A 24,379-nucleotide genomic window follows, 5' to 3' on the forward strand; every position below is an offset into this window, starting at 1 on the left:
CAACAAGCGAATTGAAATAAGTCTATATTGTGGGGCGGAATTATCTTAGAGCTAGTGACCTGTTGTGTGTTTTCTCTAGCGGGCAGAAGACATGTCTGCCCATCTCCCTCGGATTTTGGGTGGGTGCCTTGCACACTCTACTGCAGGGGCACCCATGCTCCACCCCAGCAGCCCATCATGCCAAGGTCGCCCGTTCCTCAGAGGGGCGCTCTCTGCCCTGGTGCTTCACCCACCCTGTCCTCTGTTGGGATAGGCAGAGGGGAGTTGGCTAGCTATTGCATTTATATCCCACTTTTCCTGCAAGTAGCTCAAAAAGGTGGCACAGTTCTCCCATGTTATGCTCAACAACAACCCTGTGAGGTAGGTTAGGCTAAGAGGCAGTGACTGCCCCAAGGTCACCCCTAAGTGAGGTTCACGGCCAAGTGAGGATTTGAACAGTGTCATCCTGTTAAAGAAGCTGCATGGAATGTGGACATTGGATCCCAGAGTGTTCATTGGCTCCGGGCGCTGGCACTCAGGTGTCCAAGAGGTCAAAATCTCTGCTCCATTCTTTCACAATGGCTCAGTTGGTTAGAGCACGGTACAGATAATGCGAGGGTTGCAGGTTCGAGCCCCATGTGGGGCAGCTGATATTCCTGCATTGCAGAAACCCTTGGATGTTTCAGTTAGTGTGGCACAGCTTTTAGGAGTACAGTGGTACCTTTGGAACCCAAACACTGCAAAGTAAGTTTGCGAACTTTTTTCGGAAGCCGAACATGCTCTGTTTTGAGTGTTACACTTCCAATTTGAGTGCTACACCTCCGTTTTGAGTGTTAGACTCATAGAGTTGGAAGAGACCACAAGGGCCATCCAGTCCAACCCCCTGCCAAGCAGGAAAAGTGTTACGCTGAGGTCTGTCTGTTTTTGCTATTTATTTTGCATTTTTGTTTTTGAGGCTCTTTTTGTTTTGTTTTTGTGACTGTTTGGAGCACAGTTCAGCTACCGAATGATTGCGTGCCTTGGTTTTGGAACGGACATCCGGAACTGATTAAGTTTGAGAGCCAAGGTGCCACTGTATTGGCAATGACTTACTGAAACCTAAAGCCATTTTCAGTGTGCCAATGTGGGTGTCAGTAGAGGGCAGCCAAAAACCACGGGAGGGAAAGGAGGAAGAATGCAGGGGTGTGTTGAAACAGCAGAAGAGCAGAGAGACTCACCTGCAGTGGCCTATGTTGGGGCATCACATGACCTGCCAGGAGACCCGTCTCGCTGAACTCCACCCGGGTGTGCTCCACAGTAGATTCATGGGGCATCTGGAGGGGCAAGAATTGTCATGCAACTGTCAGGGGTGGGGGTGGGCATCAGGAGGCGGACACAGCCTCCCAGAGGAGAAAAAAAGCGAAGCTCCTGCAGAACTGGCCAAAAGCTGCAAGCCTGTGCAGGAAGGCTAGACAGTTGCCCCTCTCCTCCCGTCCCCCCACCAGCTTAGAGCAGGAGTCTCTTCCATGGAGAAAGCCTGTGATGTAAGAACATTGGAGGAGCCCTGCTGGATCAGGCCGAAAGGGCCCCATCTAGTACAGGATCCTGTTCTCACAGTGGCCAACCAGACGCCCCAGTGGGAATCCCTCTCCCCACACGCCATGTGGTTTCCAGAAACTGGCATTCAAAAGCATCGTTGCCCCCGACCGTGAAGGCAGAATACTGCCAACAGGGCTAGCAGCCATCGATAGCCTTCTGCTCCCTGAATTTGTCTAATCCTCAGCCCTTTCCCTGGGCCAAAAGGCACGCCCCCCCCCCACACACACACACCCATCTCCTGCCCCAGGATGCCCTACCCACATACCAGGGTGGGTGGTGCCCGGAAAAGGTAGCTGAAAGGGTAATAGAGGAAGTTGATGAAGGAGGCGGCATAAAGGTCTGCGTAGCGCATCAGCTGGTTGGCAAAGAGGGTCTGGCGGGACCCACAGCGGAAGAGGCTCCCCATCTTCCCGTAGCACATGTCCATCTCGTGGGTGACTTTCTGCAAGAGAAGACCCTGCTCAGTCAGGTGGCAAAGATAGAAGCGGAGAAACCTAGGCTTGGGAGGTGGGGTCCTGGCAACCAGCTACCCCTTTTTGGTTTTATGACCTTTGTCAGGGGAGAGGAGACGCCCCTGTCTCTCTGTGGTGGTAACACAAATGCTTTGTGCGAGATGCGGCCACAACTTCCAAGTCTACCATCTGTGTAAAGGTAAAGGGACCCCTGACCATTAGATCTAGTCGTGGACGACTCTGGGGTTGCGGCGCTCATCTCACGTTATTGGCCAAGGGAGCCGGCGTACAGCTTCCAGGTCATGTGGAAAGCCACTTCTGGCAAACCAGAGCAGCACACGGAAATTCCGTTTACCTTCCCACCAGAGCAGTACCTATTTATCTACTTGCACTTTGACGTGCTTTCGAACTGTGGACTGTTGCAAATGAAAGCCCAAGTGAATCTTAGAATTGTAGAGTTGGAAGGGACGCCAAGAGTCATCTGGTTCCGGGTCCTCCCCTCGGAAGCAGCACAAAACAAGCCCGCTCCATCTTCCACTTGAGAGCCCATCAGGTATTTAAAGATGACTATCGTGTCACCTCTCAGTCTTCACCGGGCTAAACATCCCCAACTCCCTCAACTGGGAAGCGTCCCTGAAGAAGTCAGCAGATCCTACAAGCAAGAAAGCTCGCCGATGGCGGCAGCTTCTTGGCAAATGACCTGTCATGTTGCTCTTGCTCCGCATGTGAGGTAGCTTTTTCTAGTATGCAAGTTTTACTAAACTATTAATTATTTAATTAATACTACTACTCTTAAGACATAACAGTTTGTGAAGAAAACTTCCTAAAAATGCAACACCCATGGTATCTAGCACCTTGGAAACTGTCAAAGATGTACAAAAACATCCCAAGTAATTGCTGGAGGTGTGGAGATAAATCAGGCACTTTCTATCACATGTGGTTGCTATGCAAAAAAAAAAAAAATCCAGGCATTTTGGGAGAGTATCCACTTAGAAATGCAAAAAATGATAAAGATTTCCTTTAAGAGAAAACCAGAAACTTACCTTCTGGGGATCAGAGATTTGGATATCCCGCAAAAAATGAAGAGTATATTTTTATATGCCACAGTGACAGCAAGAGTTCTTATCGCTACAAAGTGGAAGAGGGATGAAATCTCCTCTATCCATGAATGGATCCAAAAGCCAACAGATTATGCGGAGTTAGATGGTTTATCAGAAAAAAATAAAGAACAAACCAAAACAGGAATTTAGCTCAAAATGGGAAGTCTTCAAAGTTTATTTGAAAAACAATTACAGTAGTTTAAACTCTGCTGCAGGTTTTGAATAACTTTAGTACTGTAGTAGATTTAAGAAAGATATGAAACTTAAGATAAATCAATAATTGGTTAATTTAAGATAAAAATGTGTATTGGCAACAAATAATAGATAACTGAAATAAGGAATGGACGGGAGGTCAGGTCTATAGTCTAAGGACCGCTTTTTGCTTTATTGATTTGTAATTGATTTTGTCTTTATCACTGTTTTGTTTGTAGTTTTGTTTAGTTTTGGGAAGCCTTAACAGCAGTTCAAGTGATCTCTGGCTGCTCCGACTAATATTTTAAGTTTTCACATTGAACCCTTAATTGTGTTGTTGTAGAACAGTGTGTTCTTCCTCATTTTCTTCCGGGACTTTCACAACAGGGAAACATTTAATGCTCCCCCACCTCACCCGCCCAACAATGTCCAGGTGCCAGGGGCATTTTAAGTACAGTGGTACATTGGTTTCTGAACAGCTTAGTTGACAAACAAATCAGCTCCCGAATGCCGCAAACCCGGAAATAAGTGTTCCGATTTACAGATGTTTTTCGGAAGCCAAACGTCTGTTTCGGCTGTCGGCATGGTTTCCGGGGACAACCAGAAGCCACACCGTGGTTTTCAAACGTTTTGGAAGTCAAACGGACTTCAAGAACAGATTGAGTTTGAGAACCAATGTACAGGACTCCATAACAGTGAGTTCCCAACTTGGGTTGTAGCACCCACTGGAATCATAGGATGACCAAGGGGGCGGGTGGGGGGCGCTGGAGGTATAAATGACTATCATATTTCAAAAAGCTGGTACCACTTGATCAAGTTCATCACTTTTGTTGACTTCCTTAAACAAAAACTGTTCTGATTGGGTTTTGAATAAATGTGCAATTCATCCTTAATGTTCTGAATTTTATTGTTATTAGCTTCCATAATAGGGTGTGCAAAATGCCGAATAATATGGAACCAATGGAGCAGTGGCCCCAAAATGTTTGGGAACCACTTCTCTATAACAGAACATTTTTTTAAAAAAACAACAACCAGAAGTCTCTTATCAGGATTGGTTAACTTTTAACACAGGAAACAGAGAGAGGCGTAATTAAAGTTGGAGTAAGCCCCTCAGGATGTTGCAAAACCAGCTGTGGTCAGCTGGATTGCAGTGCTCAAGGGCCTGAGAAAAAAACAAACTTTCCTCTGTGGCGAGCTTATGTTGCAATGTTCTGAATCTGGTGGTTCTAGCCCATGTTTCCCAGACTGCCTGAATAATCTGTGCTACGTGAGCAGACCTCTCTGTGGCCTCCTAAAACCAGGGTGGCGGTGGCTTACCGTTTTTTGGGCCTGTGGGGGGAAGAGCATGGGGAAAAGTGGACATGGGGAGAGCTACAGCTCTTGAGGGTGCCGTCCAAAAGGCTGGCCCACCAGATATTCTGCACTACTTTTAATCTTTTTTAAAAAAGAAAACAACAACAACACTCCATTCTTTTATTTGATTTTTAAATCAAGCTAAAACAAACTTGGTGGGCTCTGAGGGAACCACTTTTGGTATCACAATGCAGAGCCTCTAGGTAAAATAAAAATAAAAAATTAAAACGGGATTAAAAATTGGGAAGCCTTGAGAGCTCATGCCACCCCCACCTGAAGGCAACTTCTACCTGTGCTATTGTGCTGATTTGACCTAGCATAATGTTATAAGAATTTTGAGGTCATATATATATATATATATATAATAATTGTTCATAAAACATGTACATGAATGTACAGTACAGGCACATGTCTGAAGCAGCACAGGAAGACAGGCCTTTCTGACACCATTTTGACTCTCTCTCTGACCAGGTGTTCCTCTGCAAGGAAGAAGGGGGGTGGGGGGAACCTTCTCATTGTCTCAGGAATTAAAGTGATAATCCCTGGCATCCTGATACCTGAGTGCCAGACAAAAGGTTGTGATTAACTTGGCTGGGAAACAGGGAAATGTAAATATCTCTCAATTTTGTTGATTAGGTTTTGGGGGCAGGGGGCAGGGTCCAGACTGCTCAGATTACTGCCACCAGACCTCCCCGTTCATGATGTACCTATGATGAATCTAGGGAGGGGGGCCCCAGTCGGCGATCTCACAAACTCTGTGCCCATCAACAGAGGAGTCCGTCAAGGTTGTATCCTAGCTCCTTTTCTTTTCAATTTATTTATTAGTGACATGAGGATACCATTGGCTGAATCTGAGACAACTATTCATGCCCCCCGTCTTGCAAACTATCGATGCCCATTACTACTCTATGCTGATGATGCAGTAATTTTGTCATTTTCAAGAATTGGCCTCAGGAGAGCACTTAAAATATTTGTTTCATACTGTAAAACCAATTCCCTTACTATAAATCAATCTAAATCCAAAGTACTAATCTTCTCAAAAAGTCGAAAATCCTATAAGTGGCAATTAGATGGAAAACCTATTGAACAGGTTTATAAATTTCAATATTTGGGAGTTTTTCTCCAATACAATCTGGGTTGGAAGGCGCATATTGCATATATTTCAAATAAGGCTAAAGCCCTTTTTTTTTGCGCTCTTGCGCTTTTTCTTTTCCGATGGGGCTCTTCATGTGCCATCCGCCCTGAAGGTATTTAAAGCCAAAGTGATCGCGACACTGGCATATGCTGTCCCTTTATGGGGGACCGCAGTAAATTTGATGCCATTGGAGGTAATTCAAAACCAATTCCTAAGACGGCTGTTAAAACTCCCTCAGTGCGTTAGCAATGCGGCTCTTCGCTTAGAATTAAAAACTACATCTTTAGAAAATACTCTTTGGAGGCGCAGCCTTTGCTATTGGTTGTCCTTATGGCATAGGCTCCCGAATCTGTACCTGATTCAATGTCTTTGGAGGGATGATTTTCCCAGCCCATGGGCAAGAGAGATCCATTCTAAAGTAGTGACCTATGGATTGTCCCCATCAGAACTATTAAAACTGGACCTAGCCACGGCTAAAAGAACCCTCATTCAAAAACTTGAGGAGATTGACCTCCAACAAAACACCATTCTGGGTAGTGGCACTTGCTCACCACTAAATCTTGGCATAGTGCCTTCCCAGCAGATACCATCTTATTTGACTTCCTTGTCTGTAGCGGTCCACAGATACGCCTTTATTAAGGCAAGATTTAATGCCTTTCCTTCCAATGTTATGAACAATAGATTTTCCAAAGGTCAGATTTCAGCTGTGTGTGTATGTGATAATAGATCTATTGAATCCTTACAACATATACTATTTTGCTGCCCACTGCATTCAGTTTCTAGGACCAGATTTTTGTTCCCTTTATTATCGGAAACCTCGGGTGACTCCTTGGAAACACAGTTAACACATTTACTGCAAGATTCTGATCCGAGTAGGTCCCTTTTTGTTGCCAGGTTTCTGATTACAGTCTTAGCTTATAAGAGGAAAAATGGATTACTTTATGATTATTGATCTCGCTTATATAATACTGATCTATAGTGATAATCTGACATTTTAAGTGCTGTATTGCTCTTATTTTAATGGAATCTAGAAATTTATGATTTTAGATATGTATTTTAATTTTATTAATTTTATTTTGTCATATTTGCTTTGTTGTACAATGTATATTGGTATTGAATATGGGCCTATGGCCGTAATAAACTATCTATCTATCTATCTATCTATCTAGGGAGGGGGGGTCTTGGGCTACACCCCTTCTGTGACATATGGATGATGCTTCTGGGGGGTGGGCTGAAACCAATTTCAAATTTCTTTTTAAGGGCAAGACATCTTTGTTTGGGGTTCCTTCCTTGTTCTCCTGCGTGAGAGGAAGGACCCTGTTGCAACAGCGAAAATAAAGGCTTTGCTTCTCAAACTTCTCTGGTTGGCCTCTGTTATATTCTCCAACCGATGGAGAACCCAATAAGGGAATAAAGGCAGATTTTTGCCCATATCAATAAGAACATAAGGACACAGGTGGCGCTGTGGTCTAAACCACAGAGCCTAGGGCTTGCTGATTAGAAAGTCGGCAGTTCGAATCCCCACGACAGGGTGAGCTCCCATTGCTCGGTTCCAGCTCCTGCCCACCTAGCAGTTCGAAAGCACGTCAAACTACAAGTAGATAAATAGGTACCACTCTGGCGGGAAGGTAAACAGCGTTTCCGTGTGCTGCTCTGGTTCGCCAGAAGTGGCTTAGTCATGCTGGCCACATGACCCGGAAGTTGTACGCCAGCTCCCTCGGCCAATAAAGCAAGATGAGCACCACAACCAGAGTCGTCCGCAACTGGACCTAACGGTCAGGGGTCCCTTTACCTTTACCTTTAAGAACATAAGACGAGCCTGCTGGATCAGGCCAATGGCCTATCTGGTCCAGCATTCTGTCCCCACTGCATGGCCTCCTCCCTCCTCCCACACTCCATCCTAAGAGGGTTGTTATAAGAATTCTAAGGTCTCAAACACACATGCATAAGTATAGTGTCTGAAACAGTACAGGAGAGCAATCCTGAAGCCATTTTGTTTCTCCCAAATTGACCTCAAATATTTCTCTGCAAGGAGGAAGGGAATGGGAAAAGCTCTCCAGTTGTCTTTGGACTGTAGGGGCTTACACCTCCCTTTTCAAATACAGTCTGGCAAGTATCTGTTAAGCTGAGCCCACTATCAATGTGGATAAGAGATTAAAGAACTGAAGTGAGGCATTATCAGGTATCCTGGCAGACAGGAGAGAAGCAACACTCTCAAATTTCTGATGGAGACCACCTCCTTCTTAGATGTAGGTATGATGTTTTGGGGGGTGGTATTGGGCTGCAGAGTGGGCAATTTCAAGAGTCTTTATAGGGGCTTGCGCACCATTGTTCGGGGTTCTCCTCACTCCTGTGTGTGGTGAGTGGGGACCCTGTTGCAACAGTTTATTTCCTTTAATAAAGATCAGGCTTGCTAGCCGCTTTGCTTTCAATATACAGTGGTACCTTGGGTTACAGACGCTTCAGGTTACAGACTCAGATAACCCAGAAATAGTACCTCGGGTTAAGAACTTTGCTTCTTAAGGATGAGAACAGAAATCACGCGGTGGCAGTGGGAGGCCCCATTAGCTAAAGTAGTACCTCAGGTTAAGAAGAGTTTCAGGTTAAGAACGGACCTCCAGAATGAATTCAGTTCTTAACCCGAGGTACCACTGTACTCTGGTTGGCCTCCGCTTCCTCTCTGACCAATAGAGATCTCCTGAGGGACTCTATACGGGCTCTAAACCCCATAAGGGAATTAGAGGTATTTTTCTTATAACCTCTGCCATTGCCCACGGACTTTCTCCCCGCTGCTGGACCTGCCCATCGTCCTGTTTACCAACTGATAAAGGGGAGCCTTTGTGCAACATGTTGCTTGGCTAAAAGAAGGTCCTGCCCCTCGTGTGGGTTTTGGGATTTTGCCTAGGACCAGCAAGACGACCTTTGCTTTGTGGGAGAAAACAGGCTCTGTGAGAAACCCACCTCCCCCCACTCCTGCCCACAGAAGCCAGGTCTTCTTCACGCAGCGCATTGTTAAACTATGGAACTCACTCCTGCAGGAGGCAGCGACGGCTTTAAAAAAGAATTGGATAAATTTGTGGAGGAGAAGGCTATTCTCTGCCTCCACAGCCAGAGGCCTCAATCCTTCTGAACACCAGTTGCTGGAAACCACAGGAGGAGGGTGAGGGCTCTTGCGCTCAGATCCTGCTTGCCCGTTGGGGCTTCTGGTTGGCCCCTGTGAGAACAGGATGCTGGACTAGATGGGCCATTGGCCTGATACATCAGGCTCTTCTTATGCTCTCATGTCCTGGTTACACCTGTTGCTTGTCACCTGCGGCCTGTCATAGTCCCCCAGGTAGGAACCAAGAGGAGGACGCTACTGGGCATCTGGACCATAAGACAGCAGAGCCTAAAAGAAGGCTCCATTCTTTAGCCAGCTCTGCTGCCTACTAAAGGTAAAGGTAAGGTAAAGGCGCCCCTGACCATCAGGTCCAGTCGTGTCCGACTCTGGAGTTGCGGCGCTCATCTCGCTCTATAGATAAGATAAGATATCTTTATTGTCATTGTCCCCTTGCGGGAACAACGAAATTACTCAGGCCGAGGGAGCCGGCGTTTGTCCGCAGACAGCTTCCGGGTCATGTGGCCAGCATGACAAAGCTGCTTCTGGCGAACCAGAGCAGCGCACGGAAACGCCGTTTACCTTCCCACCGGAGCGGTCCCTATTTATCTACTTGCACTTTGAGGTGCTTTCGAACTGCTAGGTGGGCAGGAGCTGGGACCGAACAACAGGAGCTCACCCCATTGCAGGGATTCGAACCACCGACCTTCTGATCAGCAAGCCCTAGCCTCTGTGGTTTAAACCACAGCACCACCTGGGTCCCCTACTGCCTACTACTGGGTCCCCTTTGCTGCCTACTAAGCAAACCCTAAATGGATTTATGTCTGAGTGAGGCTCAGTGGGGGGGGGGGGAGATACCTGGATCCGCTTCTTGATGGAGCTGATGTCTGGCCGTTCGTTGCTCCCACTGTCCAGGTGCCTGGGGGGAAAAGAGGACACCTGTGCTCAAAATCCCACCTGAATCCCTTCTGTGTGGAGGTCACATTGCCTGCCTAAAGATTTGCTGGGGGCCCAGTTCCCCCCAGCACTTCCTTTCCCCTAAACTGTACAAGTTAGGCATTATAGGGACAGCTGTTTAGAAATTGGTGCCTGAATTTGGATGTTGAGATTTTCCTATTCCCTCTCTGTCTTTTTTCCTTTGTTTGTCACAGGACTTTCTTTTTTTAATTGTAAGCCTGTCTCGTTTTTACTGTATGTACGCCCATTCTTTTTGGCTGAAGACAACAAAAAGATGCTCTAAATACACAAACAAAGAGGATCTGATTACCATCTTTAAGTATCTTCAGGGCTGTCCCATGGAAGATGGAGCCAGCTTCTTTTTTTGCTGCTCCAGAGAGTAAGTCCTAGAATCATAGAGTTGGAAGAGACCACAAGGGCCATCCAGTCCAACCCCCTGCCAAGCAGGTCCTGAACCAATGGATTCAAATGACAAGGAAGGAGATTACGACTAAGCCTCAGGAAGAACTTCCTGAGGGTGGGAGCTGTTTGTCCATAGAACGGACTCTTTTGGAAGGTAGCGGACTCTCCTAAGCAGAGACTGGATGGCCATCTGTCAGGGCTTCTTTAACTGTGGTTCCTGCATTGCAGGGGGCTGGATTTGATGACCCTTTGGTGGTCCCAACCAAGTCTACTATTCTGTGATTCTATAATCGCCATAATCAGGGCAGGGGGCACCACAGGACACTTCCTGTCAAGTTCCAGCCATGGCAATCGACTCCCTGGAAATCGACTCCACGTTCAGAATCTTGTTCGTCTTTCTAAAAACAAAGTTTCTCTTCTAGCAATACGAAACATGGGCTCCTTGCAAATTTCTCACGTGCACACAACAGGCAACACCCGGGCAAAGTGCTAATGGGTGGGAATCCTGACTTACTGGTACAGCTCAGCCAAGAAGATGTCCAAGCTCCGCAGCTCTTCAAAAAGTTCTATGAAGGGGGAAATGAACATTCTTAAGTTTGGCTTCTGAAAAGGAGGTGCAAAAGCCCTGCCTGCCAGCTCAACCTCTTAGGACTGGGGCTGAGGTGGGTCTTTAGATTCTTGGTATCAGCAAGTAGCAAAGCCCTTTGAAACACATCTAGGAAATAAGACGTCCCTGGGCTTTTGGCACCAGCAAAAGGATCGGAGCCAAGATCTGGAGGTAGGATGGGCTGGGACACCCCCTTAACCACGGGAGGGCAGAGAACATAAGAAGAGGCTGCTGGATCAGGTCAATGGCCCATATAGCCCAGCATCCTCATCTCACAGTGGCCAACCAGATGAAGACCACCAGCAGGATTCTCCCCTCCTGTGGTTTCCAGCAACTGGTATTCAGAAGCATTGCTGCCTCTGACGGTGGAGGCAGAGCAGAGCCATCCTGGATAGGAGCCATCGATAGCCCTCTTCTCCTCCATGAATTTGTCCGATCCTCTTTGAAAGCCATCCAAGTTGGTGGCCATCACTGACTCCTGTGGGAAGGAGTTCCAGAGATTAACAAGGCTGTGTGCAAAGAATCTGGCTGGTGGTGCTCTCTGGGCCATTGCAAAGGGGTGACAGGAGCCGGCCTCCACCCATTGAAACCTTCCTCCTCCTCCTCACCGCTTTTCTCTGTCCAGACTTGCAGCTCCTTGGCCAGCTCGGGCACCACCAGAAAGGTCCTCCACCCCTGCCTCTTCTTGGATTTGAGGATGTCTCCAAATATGTGGTCTCCGATGTACAAGATGTCCTTGCCCTTCACTCCCAAAAGGTCACACACCATGTCTGAAGAGCCTGGAAAGAGAAGAGGCAACAGAGTCCAAACCTGGTGGGTTCCTGCCACTCCCTGTGGCTCAGTTTCCCTTCTGCAGCAGCCCATGTCTGGCTAATAAGGAGAGTTCTTTTAAAGGCTAGGCAGTTTCCCCAGTGTGGCCCTAGCTTTGGTGCAAGCTTTACCTCCTGAGTAGACAGCGCAGTGTTGAAGGGGCCCTGTGTAGGTACCGATCCGCAGCTTCCCTGTGTCCTGAGAAAAAAGACAAGGAGTTATGTCGGGCAGGGGAGGAACGAGGGAAGCTGGAAGGCAGGGTGACTGGCTTTCCAGCTGCTCAGCATGGAATCACATAATTGTAGAGTTGAGAAGGGATCCTCAGGGGTCATCTAGTCCAACCCCCTGCAATGCAGGAACCCAAGCTAAAGCATCCCACCGACAGCAATAGGAATTGCCTTTGTCCATGTGTTCTGCTCTAGAAACCTCTCTAAGAGGGGCTTTCCCAGCCAGACTCAGAGATCCTGGCCCATCTCAGCAGGGAGGACAACGTCTGTTCAGGTCAGGCCCCGTCCCACCCAATCTTGCCTCGATTCTGGATGAGGAAGCACTTCCTAGATTGAATCATAGAACAGTAGAGCTGGAAGGATCCCCCAGTGGCCATCTAGTCCAACCCCCTGCAATGCCTCTACCCCCCCATCCAGCCTCCCAGCTGGCACCAAAAGGGCACTTACCGTGTTGACCTGCCGAAGGACAGTGCCCTCCGCGAAGAAGAGAGGCTTGCGAGTGTCCACCACAATCAGGTCGAAGTAGGAGCGCCAGGGGCGGCTCTGGGGTGCTTCCTGCTGGGGACAGGAAAAATGAGGGCAGCTGAGAGCTGGGAGGGAGGGAGTCTTTGTTGGGAAGAGGCTGACCTCTGAGTCTGGAAGCTTATTGGTTTATTTATTACATTTGTACTCCACCTTTCCTCTGAAAGGTGGCCTGCAGGGGTTCTCCTCTTCCCCATTTTGTCCTCACAACAACCCTGTGAGGTAGGTCAGGCTGAGATAGAATGTCACACCTAGTGACAGATTCATTCAAGGCCAAGCAGGGGACTCAAACCCTGGTGTCTCTCAGGTCCTAGTCCAACACTCTAACCCAGAATTGGCAGGGCACCCCGCCAAGGGGAATCTCCCCCATTCCTGCCACCCAGCAGGAGACAAGAAGCTCTCCCCACTTGTGGAGTTTTCCAACTGGTCCTTGGGAGCAGGAAGCAAGAGAAAGAGCGAGAGCTAGCAATCAGGGAAAGCGGTGACTCACCACGTCGTCTTCTCCAAAGTCAAACAAGTACGTCATGATCGCCTGCAAAGGGACAGAACCACGGGTCACTGGAGCTTCCTTCAGGAACTCGAACCCAAGACAGGCTCGTCTTCCTCCTTTCCAAAGGAGCCACCCCGGCTGCCATCACATCTCTGACTGTGTGGTTCCCTCCTGACCCCTGCCAGCCAACAACGCCTGCCACTCGTTGGATAGCTCAGTGGGGAAGAGACACAGAAGTCGGGGGCTGAGCGCTGCACACGTCTGGCAGCCGGCTACGTTTCCTCTCCTTGGGTGAAGCCAGACACAAAGTGGGGAGAGCAGAGGTGCACCCACCCGCCCTCGGTGAGCCGTGGGGTGGGGCTTACGTACATCTGTGTAGTTGTAGTCGCTGTTGGTGGCCAAAAAGACCTTTCCGTGCTCCTTCATGCGGCTCAGCAGGAGAGGCACCCGTGGCTGTGGAAGCAAGGCAGAGGTGGTAAATGCTTCTGGGTATTGAGATTGAATCCTGACAAGACAGAAGTACTGTTTGTGGGGGACAGGAGGCGGGCAGGTGTGGGTAACTGTGCCCCTGAAGGACCAGGTGTGCAGCCTGGGAGTCATTTTGGACTCACAGCTGTCCATGGAGGCGCAGGTTAATTCTGTATCCAGGGCAGCTGTTTATCAGCTCCATCTGGTATGCAGGCTGAGACCCTACCTGCCTGCAGACTGTCTCGCCAGAGTGGTGCATGCTCTAGTTATCTCTCGCTTGGACTACTGCAATGCGCTCTGTGTGGGGCTACCTTTGAAGGTGACCCGGAAACTACAACTAACCCAGAATGTGGCAGCTAGACTGGTGACTGGGAGCGACCGCCGAGACCTACATTGGCTCCCAGTACGTTTCTGAGCACAATTCAAAGTGTTGGTGCTGACCTTTAAAGCCCTAAACGGCCTTGGTCCAGTATACCTGAAGGAGCGTCTCCACCCCCATCATTCTGCCCGGACACTGAGGTCCAGCGCCGAGGGCCTTCTGGTGGTTCCCTCGCTAAAAGAAGCCAAGTTACAGGGAACCAGACAGAGGGCCTTCTCGGTAGTGGCACCCACCCTGTGGAATGCCCTCCCACCAGAGGTCAAAGAGAACAACAATTACCAGACCTTTAGAAGGCATCTCAAGGCAGCCCTGTTTAGGGAAGCTTTTAATGTTTGATGGATTTTAATATTTTGTTGGAAGCCGCCCAGAGTGGCTGGGGGAACCCGGCCAGATTGGCGGGGTATAAATATTATTATTATTATTATTATTATTATTATTATTATTATTATTATTATTATTATTATCATCATGGGTACCAGTTCCTGGAAACCGCAGGAGGGGAGAGGGGGCTCTTGTGCTGGGGCCCTGCTTCTGGGCTTCTGGGTTGCCATGGTGAGAGCAGGAGGCTGGACAACGAGTTGAGAACATTGGCCGGGTCCAGCAGGCCTGTCCTTACGTTCTTAATACAGTGGTACCTTGGTTCTCGAACTTAATCCGTTCCGGGAGTCTGTTCGACTCCCGAAACCATTTGAAAACCAAGGCGCAGCTTCTGATTGGCTGCAGGAGCTTCCTGCACTCAAGCGGAAGCCGCGGCCGACATTCAGCTTCCGAAAAACGTTCGCAAACCGGAACACTTACTTCCAAGTTTGCGGCGTTCGGGAGCCGATTTGTTTGGGAGCCAAGCCATTCGAGTACCAAGGTACCACTGTACTGTATTTTAAACTGTTGTAGTGCATCCTGGGAGCTTATGGTGAGAAGTAGGTAATAAACTCAATAATTAAAATTTAAAAAATGGGGTCCTGAGAGAGGGAGAAAAACTTTCCTCTATTCACTTTCTCCCGGCCACGCATAATTTTATAAACTTCTGTTCTGCAGCCTCCTCCTTGCCCTTTCTCTGGAAGTATTGTTATCATTGCATTTTATTCTCATTGTAAATCACATTGGGAGTTTCCCCTGTGGGAGTTTATGCAGGCAAACCCCCCCCCCCCCATTTATGCATGTTCAATACGTGTGTGAACATGTATATGCTCACTGTGCTGAACCCCAGAAAACATCATAAAGGCGTCACTGAAAGGGTAGAACAGTGGCAAAAAGGGGTGTTTTTGTTTTCGGGCTTTCTCGATGGGTTTCAATTCTACAGGATTTCACCGATGCCTTCAGTGCCTTGGAATGTAGCCCCGGGGTCAATGGAGGGTTGCCTGTACATAAGTTCAAGAAACCTAACCTTTGTTCTTTTTCGGAACAATCTTGAGAGCGGCAAGTGATGCCCAAGCACCTTCACCCACCCAGGAATCACTAGATGACCTCAAGATAGATAAGGGGGATTCAGAGCCCAGCCAGGAAGAATCCAAGCACCTCCTACCTTTAATACTTAGGATTTGCCAATTGCGTCGGTGTGACCAAAGGGCTGTACATTCAATGGACTGATGTAATCCTTGCAACGCCAAGCAGGGTGAGTATTATTACCCCATATTGCAGAAGGGAAGGTGGAGGGCTGGGTGGGAGGGGCTTGCCTAAGCTCCACCCCCTTTTGGTGAAGTCAGGGCAGAGGCGAGATTCGAATTAGGGACTTCTGGACTTGCCGCTCAGCCCCCTGGTTCCTCTGGGCGAAATGACCTTGGGGAAGGATCTGCACTCCCCAGATTCTTTGCCAACAGCTGTTGAAGTACAACCGAGCACAGGAAATTTGAAAAATGGAATTGCACCGACAGCTGCAGCTGCTGAGCTGGAAGCTGCCTCGCGCTTCCTGGCCCTCTGACACCTGCCTCAGCAGGCTTGGTGGGAGGGAGGCAAGGTGAGCTCAAGGTGGACAGGCCTGTCTGTCAAGGGCCAAAGGGGCCAGCACTGGACTCTTCGTGGCCTGGGGAAGGGGGTTGCGTGCTGAGCAAGCCAAAGGCAGTAGCAGTGTACAAATGCTTCCTGGAGCTCCCCTGGTGAAGGGAAAGAGGCTGTGGGCTTGTAGGGGGGCAACCAGGGCCACTGGGGGCAGATTTGGGTCCCAGTGAAAACAAGATGTGCAGTGGGTCCCTGCCCAGCAATGGCAGACCAGCTAAAAATCTTTACAAGGGATATAAAATAAACGCATCATCTCAGTTTTTTGTTAATAATAAATACAGTCATATCTCTGGTTACGTTTGCTGCGGGTTGCATATTTCCAGCGCTGAGGGCCTTCTGGCGGTTCCCTCACTGCGAGAAGTGAGGTTACAGGGAACCAGGCAGAGGGCCTTCTCGGTAGTGGCGCCCACCCTGTGGAACGCCCTCCCAGCAGATGTCAAGGCAATAAGCAAAAACAACTGAAGGTGGCCCTATTTAGGGAAGTTTTTAATGTTTGATGCTGTATTGTTTTAATATTTGGTTGGAAGCCGCCCAGAGTGGCTGGGGAAACCCAGCCAGATGGGCGGGGTATAAATAATAAGTTGTTGTTGTTATTATTCTTATTATTATTTTCACCTTAAGAATGCGGCAGACCCAGAAGTGTTTACTATTCCAAGTGTCCCTATTTTCCAGGGGTGTCCCTGATTTAGAGAAGGCATCCTGGTTTCTGATTTGATCCTGGAATGTCCTACTTTTCCTTGGGATGTCCCTATTTTCATTGGAGAAATGTTGGAGGGTATGGAGTTATCCGTCCCCTGAGCCATCTGAAGGCAATCCTGTAGGGGAAAGTTTTTTTTATGTGGTGTGTGTGTGTGTGTGTGTGTGTGATATGTTGGAAGCTGGCCAGAGTGGCTGGGGTAACCCAACAAGGTGTGGGATACAAATAGTAAAATTATCGTTATGGAATGGGACATCCCTATTTTCATGGGAGAAACATTGGAGGGTATGCATTGGTGCCTGTTGAGAATACTGAGAGCCCAATGACCAACAGCAATAATGCAGCCACCCACACAATCCTTGCTGAACTAACCGTACACATCAACTATTAAGCTTGGATGTGTAACACAGAACGTGTGCCACACAACACTGTGTTGCATTCACAGGGTGTGCACTAAAAATCAGCTGTACGCAACAAGCCGAGGCTGCGGTTTCATACTGTCAAAGTGCAGAAGTGAACATTCATAGAGAGTTGGAAATGCTCAGCCCACAGCACAAGTTTGCAAGCCACTATACAGAACTGTGTGTGCATCTGACAGGGAATATATGATTGGTTAAGAATTGCACAAAACCGAGGCTCGATAGTCTGGCCCCAGGCCCCCTTCTGGACTGGTGGACCCCAGTACTGTGGTTCCTCGCTAGACGAATTTAATTCGTTCCACGGGTCAATTCTTATAACGAAAAATTTGTCTAGCAAATCCCATAGGAATGCATTGATTTTTTTTATTTTTTTTATTTTTGCCCATTAATTGAATTTCAATGCATTCCTATGGGAAACCGCGATTCACTAGACGAATTTTTCGCAAAATGAATTCGTCTAGCGAGGCAACCTCCACTAGAAAAATCCTTTCGTTAAGCGAAAATTTCGTCTTACAGGGCGGTCGTTAAGCGAGGCACCACTGTAATTTGTTCTGGCTTCCACTTACACACACACACACACACACTGTGTCCTGGGGGCCCTTAGCCCCAATGAAAATTTCCTGTCTGATAGCAATTCTGCCTGGGCAACACTCACATCTTTGACCACATATTTCTCCAGATTCTCCAGCGTCTTCTCCTTGAGGGAGCCCTAGAAGATGAAGACACAAAGAGGTCATCCGAGTCCCCCCCCACCCTGGCCAGCAGAAAGGCAAGGCTTCAGGGGCTGCCACCAGGGCTCCTTGGGGCTTCCCCAGACACACACACCCAGCATGACATAAAAGAACTAGCCATCAATCGACACCTCCTCCTGCATTTGCTTTGATGAGATCTTGAGAGGATTCGGGCTGGTGAAAGCCAAGGTCTAAAACATCTGGAGGACGCCAACTTGGGGAAGGTTGGCAGAGGCCAAAGGGTGGGTGATGCTCCCTTGTCACTCTCCATGCCCACCCCTCACTGCCCCACCCTGCAGTGCTCACTGAGAGGTGGACATAGTCCATGGCATCTCGGACATCTTGGAACATGCTCCGGAAGGACATGAAGAGGTTCCCGTGTTTATAGCCTGTGTCACAGCTGGGGAAAGAGGAACAGACACCACAAACAGATGTTTGGATTTCTGGACGATTCCAGGCAACCTTCCTCCCCTGGGCACTGCTCAGCACCTCGTGCCCCCTCGACACAGACCGCCCAGGCAAAACAATCCATCACACTCACTTCACGTATCTGGAGCAGTTGGTGAAAAAATCCACCAGGCAGGCAAACAGGTAGGTCTCTGCAGGAAAAGAGAGGGGAGAGGTCAGTGGGGCACCTCAAAGGAAGAGGTCAGTCGAAGTGCAGGGATCCCTACCCAGAGGCCTCCATGGGCAGCTGTGAGTCCAAAATTACTCCTAGGCTGCACACCTGGTCCTTTATGGGCACAGGTACTCCATTCAGGACCAGGGAGTCCCCCACAGCTGCCTGTCCTGTCCCCCAAAAACAGTACTTCTGCCTTGTCCGGATTCAACCTCAATCTGTTAGCTGCCATCCACCCTCCACCCCCAACTGCCTCCACACTCACATAGGACGTTCACTGGTTCTGATTTGAAAGAGAGGTAGAGCTGGGTATCATCCACATACTGATGAACACCCAGCCCAAACCCCCTGGTGATCTCTCCCAGCAGCTTCATGTAGATGTTAAAAAGCATGGGGGAGAGGACGGAACCCTGAGGCACCCCACAAGTGAGAGCCCAGGGGTGGGAAATCTCATCCCCCATCACCACTTTCTGGACACGGCCCAGGAGGAAGGAGCGGAGCTACTGTATGACAGTGTCCCCAGCTCCCAGCTCCTCTAAACGGTCCAGAAGGATGTTATGGTCGATGGTGTCAAAAGCCACTGAGAGATCCAGCAGGACTAGGAAACAGCTTTCACCTCTGTCCTCAGCCTGCCGGAGATCATCGACCAGCACGACCAAGGTGGTTTCAGTCCCCCATCTGCACTCACCTGTCAAGTTGAATAATGTGTTCAGGATGTGGAACCTCTTCATGTCATCCCTCTGGATGAACTTGTTGGGGTAATAATTCCAGATCTCAGCCCTAAAAGCAGGGAGGGGGAGGGGAGAGCACACAGGCATGAGGTGGGGTGTGTGTGCAATGGAGAAGCTAGTGAGGGGGGCACCCTTGGAGGGAACTGGCAGGCTGGGTCCCCCAAACCTCCCCCTCTGTTCAGAGGTTTCGAAAGTAAGGCTGTTCACAAAGGGAGTGGTGAATCGGTGGCCCCGTTGCTCACCGCTGCCGCCTGGCTGGCTGCTGGATTGGGCCAGAGGGGACCCAGTAAACCTAGCATCCCACAAAGCGCTCTGATGAGAAACCCTCAAACTGGGCAGGAGGACAAAAGCAGACTCTCTCCCCACCTGGGCTCCCCAGCAGGAGATATTACACAGAGACAGAGATACATACACATTCCATTGTGATTGTCTTGCTGTTCTGCGCTCCTTTGGGATGGGGCAGTATTTAAAATAAAATTTGAAGTTCATCCCCCACCCCTCCAAACTGACGGACAGGCTATTCAGGAGGTTCGCCCAACACATAATTTAATTTTCCACCACGGGGTTTAGATAAATTCATGGAGGAGAATAATATCATCATATATAATCACAGATAATAATGTAAAATAATAAATAACATTCTCCTCCATGAATTTATCTTTTTTTTGAAGTTTAAAAATCCTCTATTGATATATTCAATTAAAAACAATAACAAAAAAACAAATAATGTATTTACACGATCTGAGCAAAACATTTATACATAAAAATTAAAGACCACAGAACCATTATGGCTCTGTGATTATTTACCTAGATTCCTAGATTTACCTAGAATAAAAAGAAAAGAAAGAAAAAGAAAGAAAAAGAAAGAAAAGAATTAAAAGAAGAGTAAGAAAAGAAATAGAATACTGAGAAAAAAAGAAGACAAAAGAAAAGAAAAAGAGGAGAAGGAAAAGAAAAGAAATAAATGAATTCATCTAAACCCCATGGTGGAAAATTAAATTATGTGTTGGGCGAACCTCCTGAATAGCCTGTCCGTCATTTGGCAGTGATGCACCTCAGGGTTCCAGTTAATCACTGACCTATAGGTCACCTGTCCACCACTTGACATCAGGTGGACAATCTGCTCCCTGCTGAAAGCCGTGACGGGGGCGGGGGGGAGGCTTGTGTGGCCAGATGGTTCCCTGGCAGTTGTGCCTTACCTGCCCTGCACCTGATGTCACCTGATGCCAGGTGAGTGACACTCTGGCTCTGGACCCACCCAAACCCTGTTCTGCTCTTAGAAGAGAAAGAGGGAGAAGTCTTCCTGGCCACTCTCTCCATACCAGGCCCCCTCTTGGATGGCGGGGGGGGGGGCAGGAGAAAGTCCTCCACTTTGACTGCCATCGCCTTTGTAAGTTTATTTAGTTATTTCCATCCCACCTGTTCCCCTGTGAGATAAGTAGCACTGAGGGGCAGGGACCGACCCCCCCCCAAGGTCACGCCCAGCAGTGGGAAATTGAACCCTGGTCTCCCCAAGGTCACAATCCAAGACTTTAACCACTGCACAACACTGTCTTTTCCTGTTTCCCAGTGATCAGCTGGGCCTCCTTGCGGCCCAGGGCAGGCTTCCCCAGACTGACAGAGGCTCTGGTTGCATTTGGACCACCGTCTATAGATGGTGTGGAAATAAATTCTGGATTAGGAATAATGGTGTCCAGTTCTGTGTCCAGTTCTGGGCACCACAGTTCAAGAAGGATACTGACAAACTGGAATGTGTCCAGAGGAGGGCAACCAAAATGGTCAAAGGCCTGGAAACGATGCCTTATGAGGAACGGCTTAGGGAGCTGGGTATGTTTAGCCTGGAGAAGAGAAGGTTAAGGGGTGATATGATAGCCATGTTCAAATATATGAAAGGATGTCATATGGAGGAGGGAGAAAGATTGTTTTCTGCTGCTCCAGAGAAGCGGACACGGAGCAATGGAGTCAAACTACAAGAAAGAAGATTCCACCTAAACATTAGGAAGAACTTCCTGACAGTAAGAGCTGTTCGGCAGTGGAATTTGCTACCAAGGAGTGTGGTGGAGTCTCCTTCTTTGGAGGTCTTTAAGCAGAGGCTTGACAGGCATATGTCAAGAATGCTTTGATGGTGTTTCCTGCCTGGCAGGGGGTTGGACTGGATGGCCCTTGTGGTCTCTTCCAACTCTATGATTCTATTATTCTATTTGGGGCCTCCTCATTTCTTTGCCAATTCCTTGCACCCCCAGCTGCCCAACCCTGTCCTGGTTTAAGGCAAGCGGGATCTGTGCCCCGTGGCATCAGGAGGGATGCCAGAGCTGGTGCGATCCGGGGACAATGAGCCTGGCACTTAGGGAAGCAGAAGTATCCGCGCTATAGGAAAGGGAAAGTCATCTGGGCAGGATTTAGCATCATGACAGCAGCTGGGAACTATCCCCCCCCCAACTCCTGCCTCCCCCTCCTGCAGGCTGGATCGCCTGCAAAAGCTATTCTCAGCCTGTTCCAGGGACAAAAACAGAGGGGGGGCACCTCCGTGGGGAAAGGGTGAGCAGGGGCATCTTGCTGGCAGGGAGGGCAAAGATGAGCCCCAGAGGGTGCTGGTTCTGCTCTCAGAATGGCAGAGACCTTGAAATTGGCACAGAAATGGGCAAATTCAGAGGCAAAGCAACACCGAACTGGGCAACCCTGGGAAAGGGGAGATGTGGGGCCTTGATTCTGAAAAGGCAGCAATCCTGCCTCCTGGATTGGGCAAATTCGTGGCAGAGAGAGCTACTGGTTGGCCACCCGAGCTGTGTTCTGCCTCCTCCTGAATACCAGTTGTCGGGAAACCACAGGAGGGGGGGAGAGAGTTGCTCTTGTGTTCAAATCCTGCTTGCAGGATACCGGGCACTCGGTTGGCCACTGTGAGAGCATGGTCCCTTTGGACACACCTCGAAAGGGTTCTTGGTTCAGAGCAAGCAAATGCCAGGCTGGTGATTTGGATGCCCAGAAGAGGTTGCTCCTCTTCCTCTAGGGAGACATTGGGGGGGGGTGACCTTGCCACGGGTCCCTTCTCCTTCCCGCCCGGCCCTGTGTACAGTAGAAGGCAAAGAACCATCCCAGACATCGGAACAATGCAAGGCAGGAATGTGCTGGGGTGGGAGGAGAGGGGGAGGTGGGACAGCTCTCCAAGGGGCAGGCTGAAGCCACCGCCAAGGTCATGCCAGCTGCTCCCACCTGAGAAGGTGACTACCAGCTCTGGCCCTGTAGGAACACCCACAGAGGGAAGGTTAAAGACCCACCCATGTACAATCTGCTCTTGGGTGGGACACCAAAGAGGAACAGGTCAAATGCATTATGATAAAATGGGCGAAAGACGTGGGACATAATATATTAATGACGGGTTGGGAAAGGCTTTGGAAGACAGATATGAAATTCTCTACTGAAAGAGAATTATATGAAAATGATGTATCGGTGGTATCTAAAGAGAGAACCCCTGACCATTAGGCCCAGTCGTGACCGACTCTGGGGTTGCGCGCTCATCTCGCATTATTGGCCGAGGGAGCCGGCGTATAGCTTCCAGGTCATGTGGCCAGCATGACAAAGCCGCTTCTGGCAAACCAGAGCAGCGCACGGAAACGCCGTTTACCTTCCCGCTGTAGCGGTTCCTATTTATCTACTTGCATTTTGACGTGCTTTCGAACTGCTAGGTTGGCAGGAGCTGGGACCAAGCAACGGGAGCTCACCCCGTCACAGGGATTCGAACCGCCGACCTTCTGATCAGCAAGCCCTAGGCTCAGTGGTTTAACCACAGCGCCACCTGGGTCCTAATCGGTGGTATCTAGCCCCGGTTAAATTAACAAAAATGTATAGAGCAAGATCTACCGGTAATCAGGGTTTGGAAATGTAAAGAAACAGAGGGCACGTTTTATCATATGTGGAGGGAATGTAGGAAGGTTTTAAAAAATGGGAAACAATTTATAATGAAATGGAAAAAAATGTTTAGAGTTGTTGTTGTTGTTGTTTAGTCGTTTAGTCGCGTCCGACTCTTCGTGACCCATGGAGTCACGAAGAGTAACCTTTGTCAAAAAAACCCAAAAAAACAGAAGCCTTTTTATTAGGTATTGTAGGAGCGGAGATTCTAAAAGACCAGAAAAAAAATTGTTTATTTATGCTGTGACGGCTGCCTGGGTATTGTTAGCACAAAGATGGAAAGAGGAAGCAGTCCCGACCAAAGAGGATTGGCAAACCAAGTAAATGGACTGTGCTGAAATGGCGAAGCTAACAGGAAAGCTCAGAAATCAGGGTGACAAGAAATTTAAACAATAATGGGAAATATTTATTATGGGTTTGCAAAAGTATTGTAAACAGGTTAATACATTGGCAGGATTTTAAAAACATTTGTAAATTTAGAAATAGTACAGGAAATCTGAGGTAAAAATAATAATAATAATAATAATAATAATAATAATAATAATAATAATAATTTGGAGTAGGAATGATATACAGCTGAAAAGAACATTTAAAGAACCCGGGGTGGGGGAGGGAAGTCACGGGATTCGGAGAATCCCATTTTATGGATTCGATATTGCTTTTGTGTGTGTGTGTGTGTGTGTGTTTGTGTGTATATATATATATATATATATATATATATATATATATATATATATATATATATGTGGCTGTTATTGTATTTGTTATTTTGTTTTTGTTACTTTTGTTGAAAATTTAATAAAACATTACAGTAATAAATGATGATGACGATGATGGTGATGATGATGATAATAATAATAATAGTAAAAATAATAAAATAATAATAATAATAACAACAACAACCCATCCGCAGCCCACCAGCAGCACGTGGCAGAAGAATGAAGAACTTCCTGGCGGTAAGAGCTGGTTGGCCATGGAACAGACTCCCTCAGAAGGTGGTGGTTTCTAAACAGAGGTTGGGGAGCCACCTGTCAGGGATAGCTCAGCTGCAATTCCTAGATGACCCTCGGAGAGCTCTTGCAGCCAGGAAAGAGGGAGATACAGAAGGAGCCCCTCGCACCCACTGCCCTGGTTTCCCTCTGCAATCTCAGCGGTGGCAGCCTTTTTGCAACGGCCCCCCAGCTGGCAGAAGGCCCACCCTGATGGGGACTGAGCAACCAGCTTGCCCCCTTCCTCCCCGCGCCATAGCAGCTCCCCCAACCTAGACCTCTGTTAGTTCACAAGCAGCAGAGGTGGAAACAATGTGGCTTGTGGGGTGGGTGGGTGGGGGGCTCATCCTGGAAGAATCAAAGAATCAGAATGGTTTACTAAAGATGAAGAAGTGGTGGACGTGCAATTTAATTAAAGATTATTGGGACAAAATCTATAATGAAATCAAAAAACTATTCAAGATAACTTTCAAGAAAAAACCCGTAATATTCCTCCTGGGCATTTTACCCGATAATTTTAAAAGGGAAAACAGAACGCTCATGA

At 48.3% G+C, this 24,379-nt stretch overlaps 1 protein-coding gene across 3 annotated transcripts in view; it reads right to left on the reverse strand.

The window, feature by feature from the left end:
- LOC118086598 (cytosolic purine 5'-nucleotidase) overlaps positions 1-24,379 on the reverse strand; it is a 43,246-nt gene that overhangs the window by 2,518 nt on the left and 16,349 nt on the right. For 2 of the 3 annotated variants that reach the window (XM_035118411.3, XM_088671469.1), the window contains 13 exons: positions 18,898-18,989; positions 18,132-18,189; positions 17,897-17,990; positions 17,515-17,568; positions 13,271-13,354; positions 12,902-12,943; positions 12,337-12,444; positions 11,794-11,860; positions 11,461-11,631; positions 10,760-10,811; positions 9,745-9,805; positions 1,823-1,999; positions 1,197-1,292 (listed from right to left, as the gene is read on the reverse strand). In XM_035118411.3, coding sequence (XP_034974302.1) covers positions 1,197-1,292; positions 1,823-1,999; positions 9,745-9,805; positions 10,760-10,811; positions 11,461-11,631; positions 11,794-11,860; positions 12,337-12,444; positions 12,902-12,943; positions 13,271-13,354; positions 17,515-17,568; positions 17,897-17,990; positions 18,132-18,189; positions 18,898-18,989 — 1,156 coding nt within the window. Of the gene's footprint in view, positions 1-1,196; positions 1,293-1,822; positions 2,000-9,744; positions 9,806-10,759; positions 10,812-11,460; positions 11,632-11,793; positions 11,861-12,336; positions 12,448-12,901; positions 12,944-13,270; positions 13,355-17,514; positions 17,569-17,896; positions 17,991-18,131; positions 18,190-18,897; positions 18,990-24,379 lie in introns of all 3 variants that reach the window. The other variant, XM_035118410.3, reaches the window with a different exon arrangement.

The sequence above is a fragment of the Zootoca vivipara genome, chromosome 6 (genome assembly GCF_965207765.1).
Source record: "Zootoca vivipara chromosome 6, rZooViv2.hap1.1, whole genome shotgun sequence".
In the NCBI taxonomy this organism is placed as follows: Eukaryota; Metazoa; Chordata; class Lepidosauria; order Squamata; family Lacertidae; genus Zootoca; species Zootoca vivipara.